The 21550-nt window shown below is 24.8% G+C and overlaps 1 protein-coding gene across 1 annotated transcript; it reads left to right on the top strand.

Moving 5' to 3' along the window:
* The first annotated feature begins 748 nt into the window (after window positions 1-748).
* On the top strand, window positions 749-9963 carry LOC122504499 (peroxiredoxin 1-like). The gene is made up of 3 exons (XM_043615637.1): window positions 749-1165; window positions 6005-6228; window positions 9320-9963. Exons 1-3 carry the CDS (start codon window positions 1121-1123, stop codon window positions 9777-9779), a joined length of 729 nt encoding a protein of 242 aa, XP_043471572.1. The 5' UTR covers window positions 749-1120; the 3' UTR covers window positions 9780-9963.
* Window positions 9964-21550: the final 11587 nt, after the last annotated feature.

The following is a 21550-nucleotide window of genomic DNA, read 5'->3' as shown; positions in this document are numbered from 1 at the left end:
ATCAAAATTCAAATTTACATGTAAAGTAAGCAGTTTTTTCTTTAATTTCAAAATGCAAAAAGGAAAAAAAATTAAAGTTGCTTATCTAAATTCGTATTTTTTAATAATATAATGTTACTTAAGAATTTCATGATATTCGGTTGTATCTAAAGATTCGTAAATTATTTAGTTTAGCCTAGGAATAAGATTGAACAAAGAGATAGACTTCAAAATAAAAAGAAAATTCTTATTATTTCTAAAATTGTTTCTCGCAATTAAATTATAATATATATTTACAAATGTATGAAATGAAAGCAAGACTCTTATAATATTGTTATATAAATAAAAAATAATTATATTGATTAAAAAACTGCTTTTCATTTCCACTTTCATTCATTAATCTATATTTTACTTTGAATTTGTTCTTTATACCTAAATTTTCAATTTATTTGTTTATTATTAATAAAGAAAATAAATTGTACTTATAAATAATTAATAAACAAAATTAAATTTCGCGCTGATGTTTCCAACGAACCGGAAAATGACTTGGTCTTTAAATTGACTTATATTATTTATTTGGATAAATCTGTTTATAAATATTTTTACTCATTTATTATAATTAATTTACTAATTATATTTTATTTTTATTACTATTAATTCGGTTAGTTTTCTTTTTATTTTGCTTTACTTCATTTAAAATCGATTTAAAGAGAAAAAAATTTCAACTTTGCGCCATAACATAACAAGGGAACCGGAAGTTCATGTATTTATAGAATGATTTCACAAGTGAAGGTTTAGAAAAAGTTTTCTCCTCTTTTTATCAATAAAATAAGAAAATCCGACAATAATTTAAAGGAATAGACATATTTTTCGATAATATTTAAGAAGATATATCTACAGAGTGTGGAGAAATTACAATTTCTTTGAGAATATACGAAGAGAAAATAAAAAAGATTATTACATAACCTATAAAAAGGACATTTTGATAACGTGAACGTGCCAGACAATAAGCATTGACTTAATAAACATTTATTATTATTAAATAACTTTACAATTTTGCCTTAGAAATCAGTATTTAGTGCATTTTTAAGTAATATTAGTGTTTAAATATAAAACAAAAAGTTGTTAGAAATTATTAACAATGTCTCGATTCCTGGCGAATTTGTATCCTCAGGCTAGAAATTTGGTAAGTATTATTTTGTTATTACATAATATTGGTACAAATTGTTGTTTAATTGATACATTTTATTTGAGTACATTATATATTTATAGTTTTTCTAATTTTTTTGTTAATTCGTCAACAATGAAACAATTGTTATATCATTCTTTACAATGTTTTTAAATCTCCTTTACAAATCATTGTTTATTAAAAATTAATTCCTTTAAATTATAACAATTACTAGCAAAATCCTATGCGCGCGTGAATGATTTAAAGAATTATCACGGTAGCAATTTACCTGCCTGTCTTACCACAGAAAAAGTACATACGGGAAAATGTTCATGTTTAATAAAATGAAGAATATATTTCAGAACTATGGATACGGAAAAATTTTTGAAAATCCTACAAAACCGTAGGTTGAAAATGTACGGAAAAAATTTTTCAGGGAAAGTTCTCGAACTACACCTGAACAGTGAGAAAAGAACATGAGAAAAAGTTGAGGTCTAATCCTGCATTACACTAAAGAAATTCTTGAACTTTTCAGGAATCTACTGTGTAGAGCAGGAGAAATTCTCGAAGTTCACGGCAGATTTTTGAAAAATTCAGGGACATCTTTAGTGTAATGCAGAATTAGACCTTAACTTTTTCTCATATCCACCGTTCAGGTACAGTTCGGGAACTTTGACTGAAAAAATGTTTTCCGTGTGCTAAGAGTTTTCGATAAAGATTATAATGAATTTAATGGAAACTTTCTGAACTTTAGATAGAATAATTGTTGAACTACTCAACAATCGCAAAATTTTAAATTGTCTCTCAGTTTTCTCTTTTTTACTAATTAATATTGGTATATATTGTAATTCTTTGTAACTTCTCTAAAAAATTTTCCGTATTCACCATTTCAGAATAAATTCTCGATTTTTGTGAGACAACATTTTTCTGTGTTCCTTTTACAAATGGAAACATATCGATTATAATATCGATATGTTTAAAATTTTTTTAAAGAATTTTATTTAAATTTTTTGAAAATAATCAGAGGAAGTTAGTCACCATAATTATAATTTTATTTTTTTAAATTTCTTCACAATATATTCAATTATTTTCATAAATAGTAAAACTCATTGCAGAATTTCAATTATTTTTAAGACAATTTTAATCAAATTCCTGGAAAAATGTAATATTGTTCTTAAAAATTTTATTAAAATTCGTCGAAAGAATTCAATTATTTCTAGAAACAGTAAAAAATTTTTCTCAAGAATTTAATTATTTCTGTAAGTTGCAAAATTCTTTAGATTTACTAAATTCTTTTGAATACTATTTTTAAAAAGAATTTTTTACTAGAATTCAGCTATTTTCATAAATTTCTATAAAATTCTAAAAAACAACTCAATTATTTTCAAATGTAATAAAATTCTTCGCAGAAATTCAATTATATTTAAAAATTTGTTTAAATTCTTATCAAAATTTTAATTATTTTTATAAATAATTAAATTGTTCTGTACAATTCATTTTTTCAAAAATTTTAATAAAATTCTACGCAAACATTCAATTACTTTCATAAATAATAACATTCTTTGGAAGTATTCAATTACTTTCATAAATAGTAAAATTCTTTGCAGAAATTCAATTATTATCAATAACATTTTAATAAAATTAAATAATCAAATTTTCAATTAAAATTATTAATAAAACATTATTTTCAAAAAATTTTAAGAAACTCGCCAAAAGAATTATTTAAACCGGGAACAAAAAAATTATTATTACAAATTTTTAATTCCTTAAATTGTCAATATTTAGGGACGTATGACTCTCCCCAAATTTAACTCTATATAATTGTTATTTCATGGAATTTTAAACTTTATAATTATTATTTACTCAAAAGGTAGATATCTAAAATTTAATGCTAACATTATTGCTTAGTTTTTATTTTATGTCACTGAATACGTAATTCGTAGAATATTATATGAATTAATGAAAATCTATTGTTAATTATATGCAATAGAGATTATAAAAAATTATATCTTCCATTAAATTAAAATTATGTAAAATATTATTTCGCGTATTTAAATTTATGTTATTTGAAAAATATTCTATAAAACCATCATTATTTCAAATAAATAAAAATAATTCATAAAAATTATGAGAAATAAATATTATATTTTTAACGATTGTATTTAAAAATTAAAATATTAAAAATTGTAATAATGTTGTCATTAAATTATAGCCACTCACCTTAAGAGTAATTGGTGTTTATAAATTTTAAAATTCTAAATAACAATTATAATTGTATAAAGTAGAATTTGGGGGAAGTCATGCGCCCCTAATTTTTAACCACAAAAATAGAAACAACACTTTAAAACATATCTGTCATCAAAACATTAATTATATAGAAAAACAAAAGACGACACTTTTTGTTCACGGAATAGCAAATTATTATTATGTATTATTAACTATAATAATCCTATTAAATAATTCATTCTTTCATTCTGTCCACACCTGAAGTTAGTCTTTGTGTATTCTTTTGTTTTTTTTTCTTTAAAAAAAAATTGTTTTGACAAATCGACAATATGCAGGTATTTTTTCAGGCTGCGTCTACAATAGGAAAAAATAATGTGTAATTTGTAGTGTAATGTGTATTGTTTTTGGCATTGACAACTGTCAGGGGCAATTACACTATACTATATTACACAATTTTCTACACATTATTTTTTCTGTTGTAGACGCAGCCTCATGATTCATAATAAAATAATATTAGAAATTAGAAAATTAAAAAAAAAATTATGATTAACAAATTAAAAATTTACCCATTTTGTTTATTATATTTATGCTTTTTTTTATAATAAATTTCGTTTGACTGATCTAAATTATGCAAATTTTTCTCTTGTTAATTTATAAAAAATAGAAAATTTGTTAAAAAATTATGATTAAGAAATACTTAGTAAATAAATACACATTTTATGCATAATTTTTATTTCTCAATAACAATATTGTTCACAAACTCATTCTTTTATTTCGGGAAAAAAAACATTACACATTCCCGTTTCTTAATATTTTTGTAGAAAATTTTCAATTTTCATAAGCGAATAATTTATATTATTTCAATTTTTTAATTACAATTGTTTTAATAAAATTCAAAGTTTTTTAAAAAAAATAAACGAAACAAATGTTTATAAATTCTATTTGTCAATTACAAATATTCATTGAAAATGAAAGTTTTGGAATATTTCGAAAATAAAGGAAAAAATTTTAATCAAAAAAAATGTTCCTTTACATTTTTACGAATTTCTTTAATTGTAAAATTATTCGAAAACATCAATAATTTCTTTTTTAAATAAATATTTAATTATTATTATTTTTCCACAGGAATTAAGACATTTAAAAATTCCAAATTCAAACCTTTTTGAAATTAAACAACTTATAAAAGTATTTTGCTATATAAAACATAAAGATATTGATTGCTCCGAGTCGAAGACTCGGAGTGATCGATTTCTTTATGTTTTATAATAATTTATAATAATTAAAAATTTATGAAAATAATTGAATTATTGCGAAGAAATTTATAAAAAATTCTAAATAATTGAATTCTTGTTTAATTTTAAATATTTTTGACAATAATTAAATAAATGTTTCTGGACGATTTTATTGAATTTTTTTTTAAATAATTGAATTTTTCACGGAAAATTTTATTAAAATAGTAGATATTAAAAATAATTTAAATTAGGACAAGAATTTTATTGTCATTTTTGAAAATAATTGAACTTTGGGAAACAATTTTGTTATTTACAAAGATAATTGGGATTTTGACGAGAATTTTTTTTTATGAGAAGAATTTTATTATTTTTGAAAATAATTGAATTTCTGCAATAAATTATTTGCAATTTCTCCAAAATTAAATTATTTTAGTGTTTTCAACAAAAATTTGAATTTAAAATTTTTAAATTCTATTATTTTTAAAATTAATAATTTTATTTAAGAAATGAAGTAAAAAATTAGCCGCGCGCTAAAGCGCGCGAATTGTTGCTAGTAATTATATAATTGAAGCGTTTTGTGCAGAAACAGCATAAGTACATAATTCGAAATTGTTCAGGAATCAAAAACTGTTTTTTTCGTAAATGTTAAGATTTTTTTTAATTCGGCTTCTTGCATTATATTCTACTAACCTATAAGTTAAAAAATCCAATATGATTAATTAATTATCTACTTAATATAAAAAATTAAAAAATATATTAACATTTGGACTTATGCTGTTTGTGCACAAAATGAAATGAAAAACACAGAAAATTTATTAAATCCAGTGAAATATCAAAGTTTTATGAAATATTTAATAACATTTATTTAAAATATTAAATTTGGATAATTTTTAGTAACATTTTATAAATAATAAAATTGTGTTAAGAATAAATTTAACCAATTTTCAATATTTTCTAATTTTAAAATATTTCAGTCACGACTGTCACTTTTTGCTTCCCATGAGTGTTTTTATTTATAATATAAACTGTTTAATATAAATTATTAAAATACGTCAAGAATATCACAAATAAATATAAAACTTATCATGGACTTGTGCTGTTTCTGCACAAAATGATATTTTAATTATTATTTTTAAGGGTTTAGAGTTTAGTCACTTATGTAATATTTTACCAGATTGAAAAGCTTCATTTAAAGATAAATTTTCAATAAAAAAGTGATTTTCGAAAAAAATGGACTTATGCGGTTTCTGCACAAAACGCTTCAATTAGTATAAATTTATTAATAATTATTTCCCTTTCAAGATCATTATTATAATAAAAATTATTTACAACGAAGGATGTAAATTTAAGTTAAATTACTAAATAGGTACGTGAATGTAAATTATTAATATTTTTGTAGGTTTCTGCTTTGAATTCAACTGTAACAAAGGTTAATAATCCTATTCGTTTTGAAAGTTTGCGACATTTTGGAGTAACTTCCGGGCTTTCGTCATGTTATCCACAAATTCAAAAGCCGGCACCACAGTTTGAAGGAACAGCTGTAGTAAATAAGGATTTTAAAGATATAAAACTGAGTGACTACAAGGGAAAATATGTGGTACTCTTCTTCTATCCTTTGGACTTGTAAGTATATTCAAAAATTATATTTTTCCAACATTTATAGAAAAAAAGAACAAGAGAGCAATTTGAAAAATGATGAAAGAATATTTGCCATTTTCAGTATTAAACTGAAATTCGTGTTTCGGAATGTAAATGATTGTCTTTGACCCTATCTTCATCTCACTTCACAAGGTATTATTTCGTTAATTAATTTACAACAAATTTTGCAATATATTTGACTAAATATCTTAATTATTACTTGTATTTTAAGTATCTTTTTACAAATATCTAGTCTTTTGTCGAATTTTTTCTCAAATGAAAAATTTTTTAAGAGAAAAATGTTTGAGGTAGGATTGCCAACAAATTCGTTTACACATGAAATTAAATCTTATTTTTTTCTTTTATTCGATATTTACATTATCTAATTATTCGAATTATAAATTTCAACATTTTGGAAAAAATATATCAAAAGGAATATTAAAAATGATAACAAGATAATTTATTTCATTGAACAATATTTACAATAAATGTTAAAATTAATTGTTATTCATTAAAGTTCAATATTGAATTTCAATTTTCGCTGTTCGTCTTTTAAGTACTACTTCTGCGCATGCGCAACTTTCTTGACGTCATTTCTCGTAGATTGTACACATCCTGTTTTGTTCGAATCTTCGAATATGAAGAAAGTTACTTCTAATTTACTTTTTATAATTTTTAAAAATAAAATAATAGATGTGAAGTGCATAAATCTTGTTTAAATGATGATTGTTATTGACTTTCCTACTTCATCGCAATTTCGCAAGGTATTATTGTGTTAATTTATTGTAAATTTTCAATCTATTTCACTACATATCTTTATTGTTGATTGTATTTCAAGCATTTTTTTAGAAATATTTTGTCTGTTTAGTATTTTTTCTCAAAATAATCATATTTTTAACGAGGAAAAATTTTGAGGTTAGGTTGTCAACAATTGCGTGCCCGGAATGCATTTGTTTTTGTTTATTTTGATTAACACTTCAAATAACTATTAATTTTCTGTTTGTAAGACAGTGATAAAAATAGTTTTTATTTTCTAATATATTTGTTATAATGGTTTTTATTTTAATTGACTAAATTTATCTTGACTTTGTATTATTTTGTTTAATTTTTCTCACTTGTCACTTCTTTTTGGAAAAATCATATATATAGAAAAAGAAATCTCTATTTTTTGCTGTTGTCTCGCTAAAAATATAACTTTCATTAAAGTGAAATTCGATTGTTTTAAATTGTCTGAACATTTTTCTTTAATTAAACAGGATTGTAGGACACATTTCCCAATCCATTTTTCCCAATCCATTATTCCCACTCCAACCTTCCCGGCGGACATATTTTCTCGAAACTTTGTCAAAATGTTACTATTATTAGTAGAAGTGTAAAATCACAATTCACATTTTTAATTTGATTACTTTTACTTATCAATATATTCAATCGAAAAAAAGATATTTTCAAAAAAGTCAAAATTTTGAAACTCCGTAACTCCAAAAATATTTTATCAAATTCAATAATAATTCATATACATCACTTCTACTAATAATAGTAACATTTTGACAAAGTTTCGAGAATATGAAAACAATAGATTGGAAAAAGTATACTTTTGGTAAACAATACTTTGGGAAAATTATAATAGGTTGGGAAAAGTTGATTATGGGAAAAAGAAAGATTGGGAATTTAACTATTGGGAAAAATGGATTAGGAAATGTGTCCACCAACGCAGAAATTCAATTATTTTCAAGAATTTCCTCAATTCAATGAGTTTCAACATCTACTATTTTAATAAAATTTTGTAATTAGAATCCAATTATTTTTAAAAGAATGTAGACAAAATTCTAAGCAAACTTCATACATAATAAAAATTTCACAGGAAATCAATTATTTTCATAAGTAATAAAATTTCTTACACAGATTCAATTATTTTCATGAATAAAAAATTCACAAAATTTCAATTATTTTTAATACAGTTTAATCGAATTTCTCGATAAATGTAATTCTTGAAAATTTTATTAGAATTCGTCGAAAAAATTCAATTATTTAAAAATTTGTTGATAAAATTAATTTTGTAAAATTGAATATTGTAAACAAATGGATTTGAAAATTCTCAAGGAACTTTTGCAAAAATTATTAAAAATAATTGATAATTGAATTCTGTTGATGAATTTTAATAAATTTTTTGAAAATAATTACATTTTTCGAAGAATTTTCTTCAAATTGTGTTAAAAATAATTGAAATTATGTGAAGAATTTTATTATTCAGGAGAATAATTGAATTCTTGCGAACGTATTTTTATGACATTTTTTTAAATAATTGAGATTTTGTGAAGAGTTTTATTATTTATGAATGTAATTGAAATCTTGCAACGAATTTTATTATACTTTTGTTAAATAATTGAAATCCTGTAAAGAATTTGATTATTTATGAAAATAATTGAATTATTTTGAGAAATTTTATTAAAATAGTAGATTTTGAAAATATTTTAATTTCAGCGAAGAATTTCATTATTTGTGAAATGTAATTGAATTCTTCAAAAAAATTTTGAAAATAATTACATTTTTCGAAGAATTCATTTAAAATTGTATTAAAAATAATTGAAATCAATTTTTATTATTTATGAAAATAATTGAATTCTTACAATGAATTTTATTACATTTTTAAAAATAATTTAATTAATGTGAACAATGTTATTATAGGTACTTGTAAAAATAATTAAATTCCTCCGAAAAATTTTATTAAATTTTTTGTAAATAATTTAATTTCTTTGAAAATTTTTATAATAATATTCTTATAAGCTGTTGAATATCATAAAGGTTTGAATTTGAAATTTTTGCAAATCTTAATTCCTATGGAAAAATAATAATAATTAAATATTTATTTTAAATAAAACTATTGATGTTTTCGAATAGTTTTACAATTAAATAAATTTGTAAATAAAAAAATAGAAAATTTTGTTGAGTATCTAATCATTTTTAGAGTGAATGAGAATATTCTTTAGGGTCAGGGAAAAACAAAATTAATTTTTTGTGGCAGTTAGTACATTTGTCTGTTCGTAAAAATACAAAAATTATTTCTTTCTTTTTGCAGCACATTCGTCTGTCCAACTGAACTTATCGCCTTCAGTGAAAAAATTAAGGAATTTCACTCGTTGCAGACAGAAGTAATTGGTGTCTCAACTGATTCACAATACAGTCATCTCGCCTGGATAAATACACCAAAGAAATTAGGTGGTCTCGGTGGTGATTTGGGCTATCCTTTATTAAGTGATTTTAATAAGAAAATATCAACCGATTACAATGTTCTCGTTGAAAATGCCGGTATTGCATTTAGAGGACTTTTTGTTATTGACAGAGAAGGAATTTTAAGACAATTAACTGTTAATGATCTTCCAATTGGAAGAAATATTGACGAGACATTAAGAGTAATTAGAGCCCTTCAATTTGTTGAGAAACACGGAGAAGTTTGTCCAGCTAATTGGCAACCAGATTCAAAAACAATTAAACCCAATCCAAAAGACAGTAAAGAGTACTTCGAGTCTGTAAACTAGAACAATTTTTCATGTCCACGCAAATGTTGTCAAATTCCATTATTAGACTTTGACATTTTTCTTTCCGGTAAGTGCTGCATTTTAAAATTTACGAAAATTTATTGTTTAACAAACATTTGATGTATATATTTTTGACAAAAAAAAAAAAAAAATATAAGAAAAAAAATGCAAAATTTTATTTCAACTATTTGCGTTTCTTTTTGCAAGAATGTTGAGAATGATTTTGTATATGACTATAATTGAGATGAAAACTGTAAAAATGAAACTATATAATTTTTTAAGTAATTTTTAATAGTCGAATTAAATTATATTTTATTAATCTTGCTTCAGGGTTGCCACAGGTCAGGGGGAAATAGGGGAAATGTTAGGAAATTTTATCAAAAGTACTCGAAAAATAGAAAAGATTATACTCCTCGGATAGTACGATTTTTTTCAACTACTTTAAAAAAAGGCGCCTTTTTTCGAATTATTTTCTAAAAATGCAACTTTATCAACTTTTTTTTTAAATATGGTAAAAAAATACCACATTTTTAGTATAAAATGCAACTTATTTCGATTTTCATAGTTTAAAAAATATGTATACTCACATCTTTCAAAACTTATTTTTGAATAATTTTTGTAAAATAATTAAATTTTCGAAATATATAATTAAAAAGTTTTTAAATAATTGAGATTTTGTAAAATTTGAATGAAAATAATTCATTTCTTTAAAGTATTTCATTAAAATTTTTGAAAATCAAATTTTGAAAAAGTTTAATTGGAAATTTTGAATATAATAGAATTCTCAAAAATTTTAATGAAAAATCTTCAAATGAAAATTTGAAAATGAAAATTAATAGAAATTAACTTCAAAAATTTTAATTAAAATATGTAGTTTTAAAAAACGAATTCTTCGAATTTTTCTATTATAATTTTTTAAAATTCAATTTTTGAGAATTATTATTAAAATTTTGTAAAAAAACAATTATTTTAAAATTGAGGCTCCGGATCTTAAAAGGGCACACGCGCGAACACACGGCAAATAATTTGGCACCTGGAGATAAAATTTTGAAGTTGTTCAAAATGAATTTTAAATTATTGTTTCTTATACAGAATTTCAAGGCGAAACTTTTTTTCTAATAAAAATTTTTTATATAATTTCTCGTTTTCACGTAAATTGAAAAAAACGTGATTTTTTAAGTTAAGAAATTTTAATGAATTTTTGACTTCAACTCGTGACTACTTCGTTAAATATTAATATTTTTCCACGAAATTTACACACAATATTCTTCAAACTATTCCAAGAGTGAAACAATATTTGGAAATTTAAAAAAAAATTATATGTCAAAGTAAATAATTATTTAAATAATTTTGTCGGAAAAATGATTCTCCTATTTTCAATTGAAAAAGTTGAGTGACGAATTTTCGTTTTCGGAAAACTTTCAGCGACAAAAATGTTCATTAATATGTTAGGAAGTTTTTTGGAAAATATCTCGCCATTTGATAATAAATTAAAGACAATAGAGCAATTTTAACATCGTCGCGCTCTGCTGTAAAATTGCGGCGTGGCGGCACACGTGTAGCATGGCCGCCATATATAGTTAGACATTGTTTACGTTTACAGCAGAGCGCGACGATGTTAAAATTGCTCTATTGTCTTTAATTTATTATCAAATGGCGAGATATTTTCCAAAAAACTTCCTAACATATTAATAAACATTTTTGTCGCTGAAAGTTTTCCGAAAACAAAAATTCGTCACTCAACTTTTTCAATTGAAAATAGGAGAATCATTTTTCCGAAAAAATTATTTAAATAATTATTTACTTTGACATACAATTTTTTTTTAAATTTCCAAATATTGTTTCACTCTCGGAATAGTTTGAAGAATATTGTGTGTAAATTTCGTGGAAAAATATTAATATTTAACGAAGTAGTGACGAGTTGAAGTCAAAAATTCATTAAAATTTCTTAACTCAAAAAATCACGTTTTTTTCAATTTACGTGAAAACGAGAAATTATATAAAAAATTTTTATTAGAAAAAGGTTTCGCCTTGAAATTCTGTACAAGAAACAATAATTTAAAATTCATTTTGAACAACTTCAAAATTTTATCTCCAGGGGCCAACTTATTTGCCGTGTGCTCGCGCGTGTGCCCTTTTAAGATCCGGAGCCTCAATTATTAATTAAAATTCTTCAAAAAATTGATTAGTTTTTTAAATTGTCCAAATATTCTTTTAATAAATTCAATTGAATCTTTTTATCATAATTTTTGTTAAAATTTAATTTTTCTGTTAAATTTTTTACTAAATTTTAAATGTTTGTAAATTCTTCAATTATCCTGTATAATTGGAAAATCTACATATTAACTTTCAAAAATTATTTTAAAATATTTTTAAACAACTAATTGCAACAATTATTTTAGTAAAATTTGTTAAAAATCAATTATTGTCAAATTTTTCGATTACAAATTTCCAATAATTCACCTTTTTTAATTTGAAATTTGAATTTGAAACAACTTTTCAATTAAAATCATTCAATGATTATAAATAATTTAATTTTTGTATTCAAATAATTTAATTCTTGAACATTCGGATAACTATTAAAAATAATTGTTTTAGAGAAGAACTTTAGTTAAAAAAAATATTTTAGAAAATAATTAAATTTTGTCGGAGTTACAGTTGTAAATTTTAAAATTAATTAAATTTCAGAAGGGTTGAATTTTAAATTAAAAAAATTTTATTTATTCAAGTTTTGAATTTTCAAATGAACGAAATATTTTCATAGATTACTGACTACAATAAAGATTAAAAACTCAAATTTTACATTCAGAAACTTTATAATTAATTTGTTTGACAGTGATGCAAGAATCATATTTTTTTGACTTTTTTTAAATCTAAACGACTTTTTTTGTGCCTTATAGTCGATCCAAGACCACTGAAAAAAAATTTATTTGATTCAAATAACAAGTATTCACTTGTCTATTATCAAATAAATATTTACTTGAATCAAATAATTTTCAGTTAAATTAAATACATTGTATTTGAACCAGGGAAAAAATTAAAATTCTATTTGGAAGTCAGAGAAAAACAAAATCAAATTTTTGTGGCAATCCTGTTGCTTAAAAATTTTCAAATGTAAAATTTTTTCCATTTTCATCAAAGAATTCATGAATGAACGTTAAATTGCCGAAATTATGTTTATTTAAAAATTGAATCGTCTACTTTTAAAATTCTGTGCAAATAATTACGTTTTTATAAATTGAATTGCTATTTTTTACATCGGCCTATACTCTTTAAATTTGAATTAGTAACGTATTTACTAAAATTTGAATTAGTAACTTTTGCTAATAAATAGTGATTTCTACTAGTTGATTAGTAAAATGTACTAATTTAAAAGCAAGAAGTCAGTCACTAATTCAAATTAGCAAGTATTTTTACTAATTAAAATTTAGAGAGTAACGAAAAAATTGAATTGAAAACTATTAGAAACTATTAAAAACCGGAAGAGCGTTTGATACTTCCGCGAGTGTATATACATAGTATATATATAAGTATATGTAAGGCACGTGTGTAGTTTAGATGTAAGGCGTACGTTTCATACTTGCGGAGTTTTCCCGCAGGATTGAGGGTTGGGTCTTTGCGCGCTGGTTCAATCAGTCGCAAAGGGCACAAGGGTTTGTCGAACTTGAATGGAAAGAAAGAAGGGTGATCAAAAGCAAACGAGAAAGCGAGACAGAGTTAGAGCAATCTCGCGTTGGTTGATTTGATTCTTTGTGACGATGGGAGCAATAGCGGATTCAGTCATCGAAAGACTGTTCGTAGGATTATCCTCTTTTCTCCATCTTCAGTCACTGATCATGTCGCATTTTATAACAAAACAGACACGAAAAAAAGAGGAAGGAGAAGAAAAAAATGATTTGTGGTCTCCTCTATCGTTTAACAATAAACCTCTCTCTTAAAGTTTCTCTCGTTGGTGAAAATTAAAATTTTTATTTACAAGACAAATTATTGTCAATGCGGGACTTGTATTTATTATTACTTGCACATTTGCATTGAAATATTTGAATACTACGGATTGGAGTAATTAGCATAAATAATTGAATAATGTAAAAAAATAATTTTAGTTTCTGTTCCTTTCAGTTTTCTATAATTATCAAAAAAAAAGGAGCGGTCGAATAATTAGTGACGGTGCTACAAAAAACCTCCTGTGGGCGTATTAGAAGCATTATTTATTTCCTAAAACTCGTTAGTTCGAATTTCTAGTTAACCAAATTTTATACGGTTTAATTTTTATTGAGCTATATTTTTCTTTAGTCAAATTTTCTTTGAGGCAAATTCTTTTTTAGTCAAATTTTTATTTAGCCAAATTTTATAAAGTAGAAGTTTTTCTTTAAGCAAAATTTTAATCAACAGAATTACTAATAAGACGAATTTTTATTTATCAAAATATCTACGCTGAAAAATAAATTTATTTGATCTGAATAAACGATTATTTGTTTATTGTTAAATATTTACTTGAATGAAATAAACAATTATTTGTCCATTATCGAATAAATATTTACTTGAATCAAAAAATTTTTATTGATATCAAATAAATTGTATTTGAACTAATAATTTCAAGGAAACAAAAAGGCTGCCTTTGTCCCCTTGTTTCTTAATATACTATTTTTAGAGTAACTGATTTCTTTACAGTTTGTCTTTAGGTCTAAATTTGTTAAAAATAGCTGACTGTTAATGCCCATTTCTATTAAAAAACATTAACTAACTTTGTAAAAGTCAAACAAATTTTTAGTTCAAAATAATAATCAAAAAAATGAATTGAACAATTTTATATATTTAACTAAATGATTAGTAGAACTTATTATTATATTTATTTTTATAATGAAAAAATATTTATTGCATTTGAATAACCGATTACATGTTCATTTGCAAATAAATATTTAATTGAATCCAAACATTTTTATTTAACTCAAATAATTTATAATCGATTCAGTAATTTCAGTACTTGAAGTAAATACAATTTAATTAACTCAAATAAAAATTATTCGATACAAATAAATATATTCATTTGATATAATAGACAAGTAATCGTTTATTTGCGTCAAATAAAAATTTCTTTATGAGTAGACTTTAGAATGACTTTGAATCTCTGTAAATCCGAATTAGTTTTATAAAATCGTGGCTGACTTTTTGCTTCGGCAAATAGCAAAAAAAAACTAATTATTAGTAAAAAATTACACTCTAAATTTGAATTAGTAAAAATGTTTACTAATTGGAATAAGTGACTGACTTTTTTTCTTTTAAATAAGTAAATTTTACTAATGAATTATTAGAAATTATTATTTATTATATCAAAAGTGACTAATTCAGAAGCAAAAAGTCAGTCTCTTATTCAAATTAGTAAACATTTTACTCATAAGTTAGTAGAAATTATTATTTATTAGTAAAATTTACTAATTTAAATTTAGAGAGAATGAATTACAAAAAATTTTAGTTATTTTTACTTTAGGGGGGGGGGAGGTCTAAACGGTGAAAAAAAGCATGTTTTTAAGATTTTTTTTGCGATACGCAGAAAGTTAATTTATTTTATCACTTTGCATATAATATGCATAATATACATTTGAACAATATTTCTCTGAATTTTAATTAAAAAATATTAAGAATTGAGCGAGATAATGAAATTTTCCTCAGGCGCCTCCAAAAAAAATTGATTTGCGGTGTACACTCTAACTCGCAATAGAATCATCTAAAACAAAAAAATCAAAGTGCATTTGTTAAAGGAGATGTTTTTTGAGGAAACGCTGGGAGGATTTTTTTTCGATTTTTCGTAGCACTTGAAAGCCAAAAAGTCGATTTTCGCTATTAAAAAAATCGATTAATTTGTTATTGTAATATTTGTAATTTAAAAAAAAGCTCCCACCGTTAGGGGCCGTTCAAAAAATACGTAACGCTTTAGGGGGGAGGGGGGGGGTCAAGCTATTTGTTACGGTCAGCAGAAAAAATGGCGCTAATGTATACAACATTGCGTTACATGGGGGGAGGGGGGGGGTCCAAATTTCCGAAAAATAGCGTTACGTATTTTTTGAACGGCCCCTTACCTCAAAAAACATCTCCTTTAACAAATGCACTTTGATTTTTTTGTTTTAGATGATTCTATTACGAGTTAGAGTGTACATCGCAAATAAATTTTTTTGGAGGCGCCTGAGTAAAATCTCATTATCTCGCTCAATTCTTAATATTTTTTAATTAAAATTTAGAGAAATATTGTTCAAATGTTGCAATATTACATGCAAAGCGATAAAATAAATTAACTTTCTGCGTATCGCCAAAAAAAAATTCTTAAAAACATATTTTTTTTCACCGTTTAGACCTTACCCCCCCCCCTTAAAATGAAAGTAAATTTAACTAATAATTAGTTATTAAGGGCATGTATGGGAAATATTTCTCAAAAAAGTGGTTTCCAGCGTGTCGTCTAACTTCTAAATAATTTGAGGTATCTCGTTCGGATTTATCAGGAGAATTAGGGTAAAGCATGCTGACAAAGAATATCCTCGAAATTTGCAAGTAATTTTTGAAATACAACATTTGAATGTTTCGGGGGTTTTCAGAATCAATTTAGCCTGTCTAAATTTGAATTGGTAATAATCTTTACTAATTTGAATTAGTCTTTTTGCTTTTGAATTGGTAAATTTTACTAATGAATAGTAATTTCTCCTAATTTATTTGTAAAATTTACTAATTCAAAAGCAAAAAGTCAGTCACTAATTCAAATTAGTAAACATTTCTACTAGGGGAGACCGAGGAGGAAAGTAACAAAAATCAGTTTTTTTATTGTAGCGTTAAAACTATTTGAGCAATAATTTTTGTTGATACCTTAATTGAAAGCTTGGACTTTCATCTGTTAAATAAAATTTGAATTAGACATTTAGATTAAATAATCAGTTCACAGCATGACTTTTTCACGACCTCTGCATTTGTTACTTTCCTCCTAACCCCCGAGGAGGAAAGTAACAGCACCTAGGAGGAATGTAACATTATAGAATTATGGCAAATATTATAATTTCAAGACTATTATTAATTTCAAATATTTTTATTATCAACTTAGAAAAATACAAAGATATTTAAAGTACAAATTGTACATATTTGGCACAAATTTAATACATATTTAAATTTAATACATTTTGGTACATATCTCATAGATATTATCTTCTTATCTATATCACAGATGTAACATCTACTTTTAAACGTTATAATATTAAATTATTAAAATGTACAACAAAAATACGAAGTATATAGATTAAATTAATAATTAATAACGTAATAGTTTTCACCACTTAAGAAAATTTGCTTAATTTTGCATATGTTTCATATTTTTGGCATGGAAAAAATAAAACATTAATTTTTTAAAACATAAAAGTAACTTTGTCTAAAGTTTAAAAACAAAAATTAACAATTATGACAAACGTAATTATTTTCACCAGCTGTACAATATGAACACAAAATAAAAATTTTGCCTGGTTCAATAAACCATTTTAAGGTTATGTTAATACGTCAAAACGAAAGTCAATCTACTTATAATTCATTCCTTTTAACGAACAAAATTTAATCTAAAAATTTAAATATGATTTACTTCACTCATTTCATAATGAATGCACAATATACTGAAACGAGGAGGAAAGTAACAACGTGTTACTTTCCTCCTCACTATCTTTTTCAACAAAAAAGTGAAAATTACACAAAAGTATTACACACAATTTAAAAATGCACTATTACAACTTAAAGACAGATAGTTAAGCTACAAAAAATCGAAAAGCACATTTTATTTAACTGTGTAATTAAAAAAATACGAGGGTTTGAAAATTTAAACGAAAATTTACTTTTGACGTGTTTTTGTAACGTCACATCACTAGCGGACCTAACCTCACCGGAAATGCTCTTGCACGCTATGGAGAAGTTGTAGGGGGCACTACTGACTACAAAAAAATTTAAACTCTGTATATCCGCTAATTTGTTTAAAAGATATTAGCGTTGTTACTTTCCTCCTCTGTTACTTTCCTCCTCGGTCTCCCCTAATTCAAATTTAGAGAGAAGGAATAATAAGATATTATTATTTCAATATAATTATTAAAATGATTTTTCTATTAGTATTATTTTAAATATAATACATTCTTTATTATTACTCCTGATCCTGAAACACATTTTCACAATCCTTACATAATTAATGTATATATGGCTCTCAGATTTAGCTTTTATTTTATCATGATTATTTTTGAAAAAGTTTTTCCATTTAAAGTTAATGAAAAATATGTACCCCTAGCTATTTATATACATATATAGAGGACGATTTAATTTCGAAATGAAATTTACAAGTTTAGCGAATTTCAAAAGCGTGTGCGCGCAGCGTCGTTGAATGGGGAGTGGGGTATGAGAGGGGGGGGGACGAGATCGAAACACGGTCTCTTACAAGTTTATAGGACTCGTGATAAATTTGCAAGTAGAAGCAAAAGGGAAAGAGAGAGCTTATTATTTCGTGAAGAAAGTAAAGACTGCGGGACCCAATGCCGGTAACGCCCCAAAGGATGGGATAAAGTAACCGGAGATGAGAGAGAGAAAGAGAGAAATGTAGCGGGTAGGTGAAGGAAATAGAAGAGAGGATGAGGTAACCTGAAGAGGGTGAGGAAAAACTGAAAAGCGACGCCAGAGATAAACGGCTCATCCTCTCTTCTATCTCACCAAATCCAATCCTGTCCCGCGTACGGAAAGTCTCTCAGGACTAATCATATTTGAGCTTTTTGCTACATATATGGTTCATATACTTATCTAATACATGCTCAAAAACCAACTGGAGGCTCACAAGTACTGAGAAATAGAGAGTCGAAGGAGAAAGGGGGTAAAACTCATAATTTCTGCCACCGATGAAAAGCTCATTTAGGCCCACTTGCACCTTTATTAAAAATTTAATGTCTAGACTTGAAGTTTTCCTTGTAAAAGAGAAGAGATAGAGAGAAGGAGAGAGAAAACGATGGCCCCTATGAATAAAGTAGAACGCTAAAAGGCTTTCTTTCATTTATACGGTCGTGTCACAAAATTTTTTAACATCGAACCTGCTTGACTTTTTTTTAAAAAATCTTTTCAAAGATAATTTACGTAGAATGAAGAATTTGCTCCCAGTGATGGTTAATTTGAAATTAATGGCAAATGTAGAAGGAGAAACTATATTTAACCCTCTATCGTTGTTAACTAATCCCCACTCTTTCGTCATAGAACGTAAATTCTATAGTCCCCATCAGAAGTCCAGTCTGACGATTATGGTCGTTAGCAACAGCAGAGGGTTGAAAATGGAAGATATATATTCGTGGTTAGAGATGGAAATTGTATTAGTTCGCTTTATTAGTGTGTTTATTTCCTATATTGTCAATAATCAACAGGCCTGATACTATAGAATTGCGTGTAAAAATTTAGTGACGGTTTCATATTCTGTTCGGGTATGAATTTTCCTATTCTTTAATTTAAAATACCCGGGTATGGAAACTAAAAATTAGTCCTATTTTGGGTGTCTTATTAGTGCTAATTGAAGGTTAGAGAAATTTTAATTAAACGTGCAACATATTTTCAATTTCTAAAAAAATGTATTAATGTCAACAGGAAATGAAAATATTTGACACTCGCGGGAATCAAATTCGGGACCTAATGTACATACTGCAGGCTTATACGTTAACCATTAAACCACTCGTCTACTAAATAAGAGTTTTTTTGTTACAATTCCCTGTTAACTTAAAAGTATCGAATTACAACGAATTGATACAAAAAACGTGGATCAAATCAAAAATTGATCCATATTTTTTGCGTTCATTTGATCCACTTTAGTATCAATTTGATACTTTCAAGAAATCTGTGTGAGAAAATGATTTATTTGGTTCAATAAAATTTTGTTGAAATCAAACTTACAATATATCTTTGCTATACAGTCAAATATATTAAAGTTTAATTCAAACTTATGTTTTGGTTAGTTTAAAGAAATAATGTATTTATTTCAAATAGAAGTTATGGTTGATTTTAAATTATTTATATTCATAATCAACTTTTATGTTTGAATCAAACGTGAAGTTTTTAAACATATTTTTTGATTTAACTAAAACAGAAAACCCATGAAAAAAAAAATGAAAAAGGATTTAGGGTCAGAATTCCCCAAATGCATCACCTAAAACTCAAAAATTTTCTTTTTGAACCAAAATATTTTTTTTACTCTTAATATAATGGTTAAGAAGAATCCCTGAAAATATGACGCAAAAAAAAAAAATTTTTGTAAAAGTTATTGACAATTGAATTTTTTAGTACTGCTAAATTAACAAATTTTTTTCTCGAGTTCCAATTGACGGATTTAAAAATTAAAATATGGGGTTTTTTCGTCTTGAATTGCACTATTTAAATATATTTTTTATTTTTTATAATTTTTTATATTATTTGTTTATAAAATGTTAATAAACAAATATGTTCTTTACGTCCTAACAAAAAAATTAAAATTGTAATATTTTTTTTAAATGTCTCCGAGTGTAAAACAATGTTAATTAACAAATAGATAACTTTGGTTCTTTTTCATAAAAAAAATTTTTTTTTTTTGCAGACAAATTTATGTTTATTTAAGCAATCTATGTCGATTTTGGTAAAAAATGATTTTAAAGTTAATAATTATCATTGTTTTTGACAATTATTATGAACAATAATCAAGTTTCTTTGACATTTGTAAACATTTTAGGCATTTTTTAAACATAAAATGTTTATATCCTATATGTACATTCTTTCAAAAACTTTAAAAATTTATTAGCACAAACAATTACATTTGTTATAAACATATTATTTACTTTTTAAACAAATAAATGGCTTATTTCTGCAAAAAGAAAAATTATTTTTCTTATTTTAACGAGTTTAAAATCATGTAAAGCTCTACTTGATTATTGATAACTAGATTATTGTTCATATGATTATTAATAACAATGGTAATTATTAAATTCAAAATAATTTTGTACCCAAATCAACATAGATTACTTAAATAAACATAAATTTGTCTGCAAAAAAAATTTTTTTATGAAAAAGAACCAAAGTTATCTATTTGTTAATTAACATTGTTTGCAACAATTTAAATAAATTGTATTATGCATTATTATTTGTCTGGTGGGCATGCTAGACTAATTTAAATTGATTTCAATCATTTGCAATAAAAAAATCAAAAAATATTGTAAATTGTTAGCTTTGAGTAACAAAAAAAAAAAAAAATAATTTAAAATTCAAAAATTGAATTAAAGGGATCTCTTAGAAATTTTATCAATGTGCGCGGGGCCAGATTAACGTCATGTAAAGCTCAGCACAGCTGCAGTTTTTAATTAATAACTTTTTTTCTAATGGAGGCTCATTTTTTTTCAAAACGGTTTTACACTCGGAGACGTTTAAAAAATATAATACAATTTTAATTTTTTTGTTAGGGGCCGTACACATAATACGTCACGCGATCAGGGGGAGGGGGGGGGGGTCAAAACATTTGTGACGACCTATAGAAAAAATGGCGCTAATGTATGGGACAGTGTGTGACATGGGGGGTGGGGGGGGTCTAAAATGGTCAAAAATCGCGTGACGTATTATGTGTACGACCCCTTAGGACGTGAAGAACATATTTGTTTATTAACATTTTATAAACAAATAATATAAAAAATAAAAAAAATATATTCAAATAGTGCAATTTAAGACGAAAAAACCCCATATTTTAATTTTTAAATCCGTCAATTGGAACTCGAGAA

This window comes from Leptopilina heterotoma, unplaced genomic scaffold, assembly GCF_015476425.1.
Source record: "Leptopilina heterotoma isolate Lh14 unplaced genomic scaffold, ASM1547642v1 Lhet_300, whole genome shotgun sequence".
Lineage (NCBI taxonomy): Eukaryota > Metazoa > Arthropoda > Insecta > Hymenoptera > Figitidae > Leptopilina > Leptopilina heterotoma.
This window is presented reverse-complemented; position numbering and strand designations above follow the sequence as displayed.

What these genes read in the sequence shown, in the direction of transcription:
- LOC122504499 (XM_043615637.1), top strand. Translation starts at nt 1,121, where the DNA reads ATGTCTCGATTCCTGGCGAATTTGTATCCTCAGGCTAGAAATTTG. An exon ending in ATCCTCAGGCTAGAAATTTG is followed by an intron (nt 1,166 to 6,004) that starts GTAAGTATTATT and finishes ATATTTTTGTAG; the next exon opens with GTTTCTGCTTTGAATTCAAC. An exon ending in TTCTTCTATCCTTTGGACTT is followed by an intron (nt 6,229 to 9,319) that starts GTAAGTATATTC and finishes TTCTTTTTGCAG; the next exon opens with CACATTCGTCTGTCCAACTG.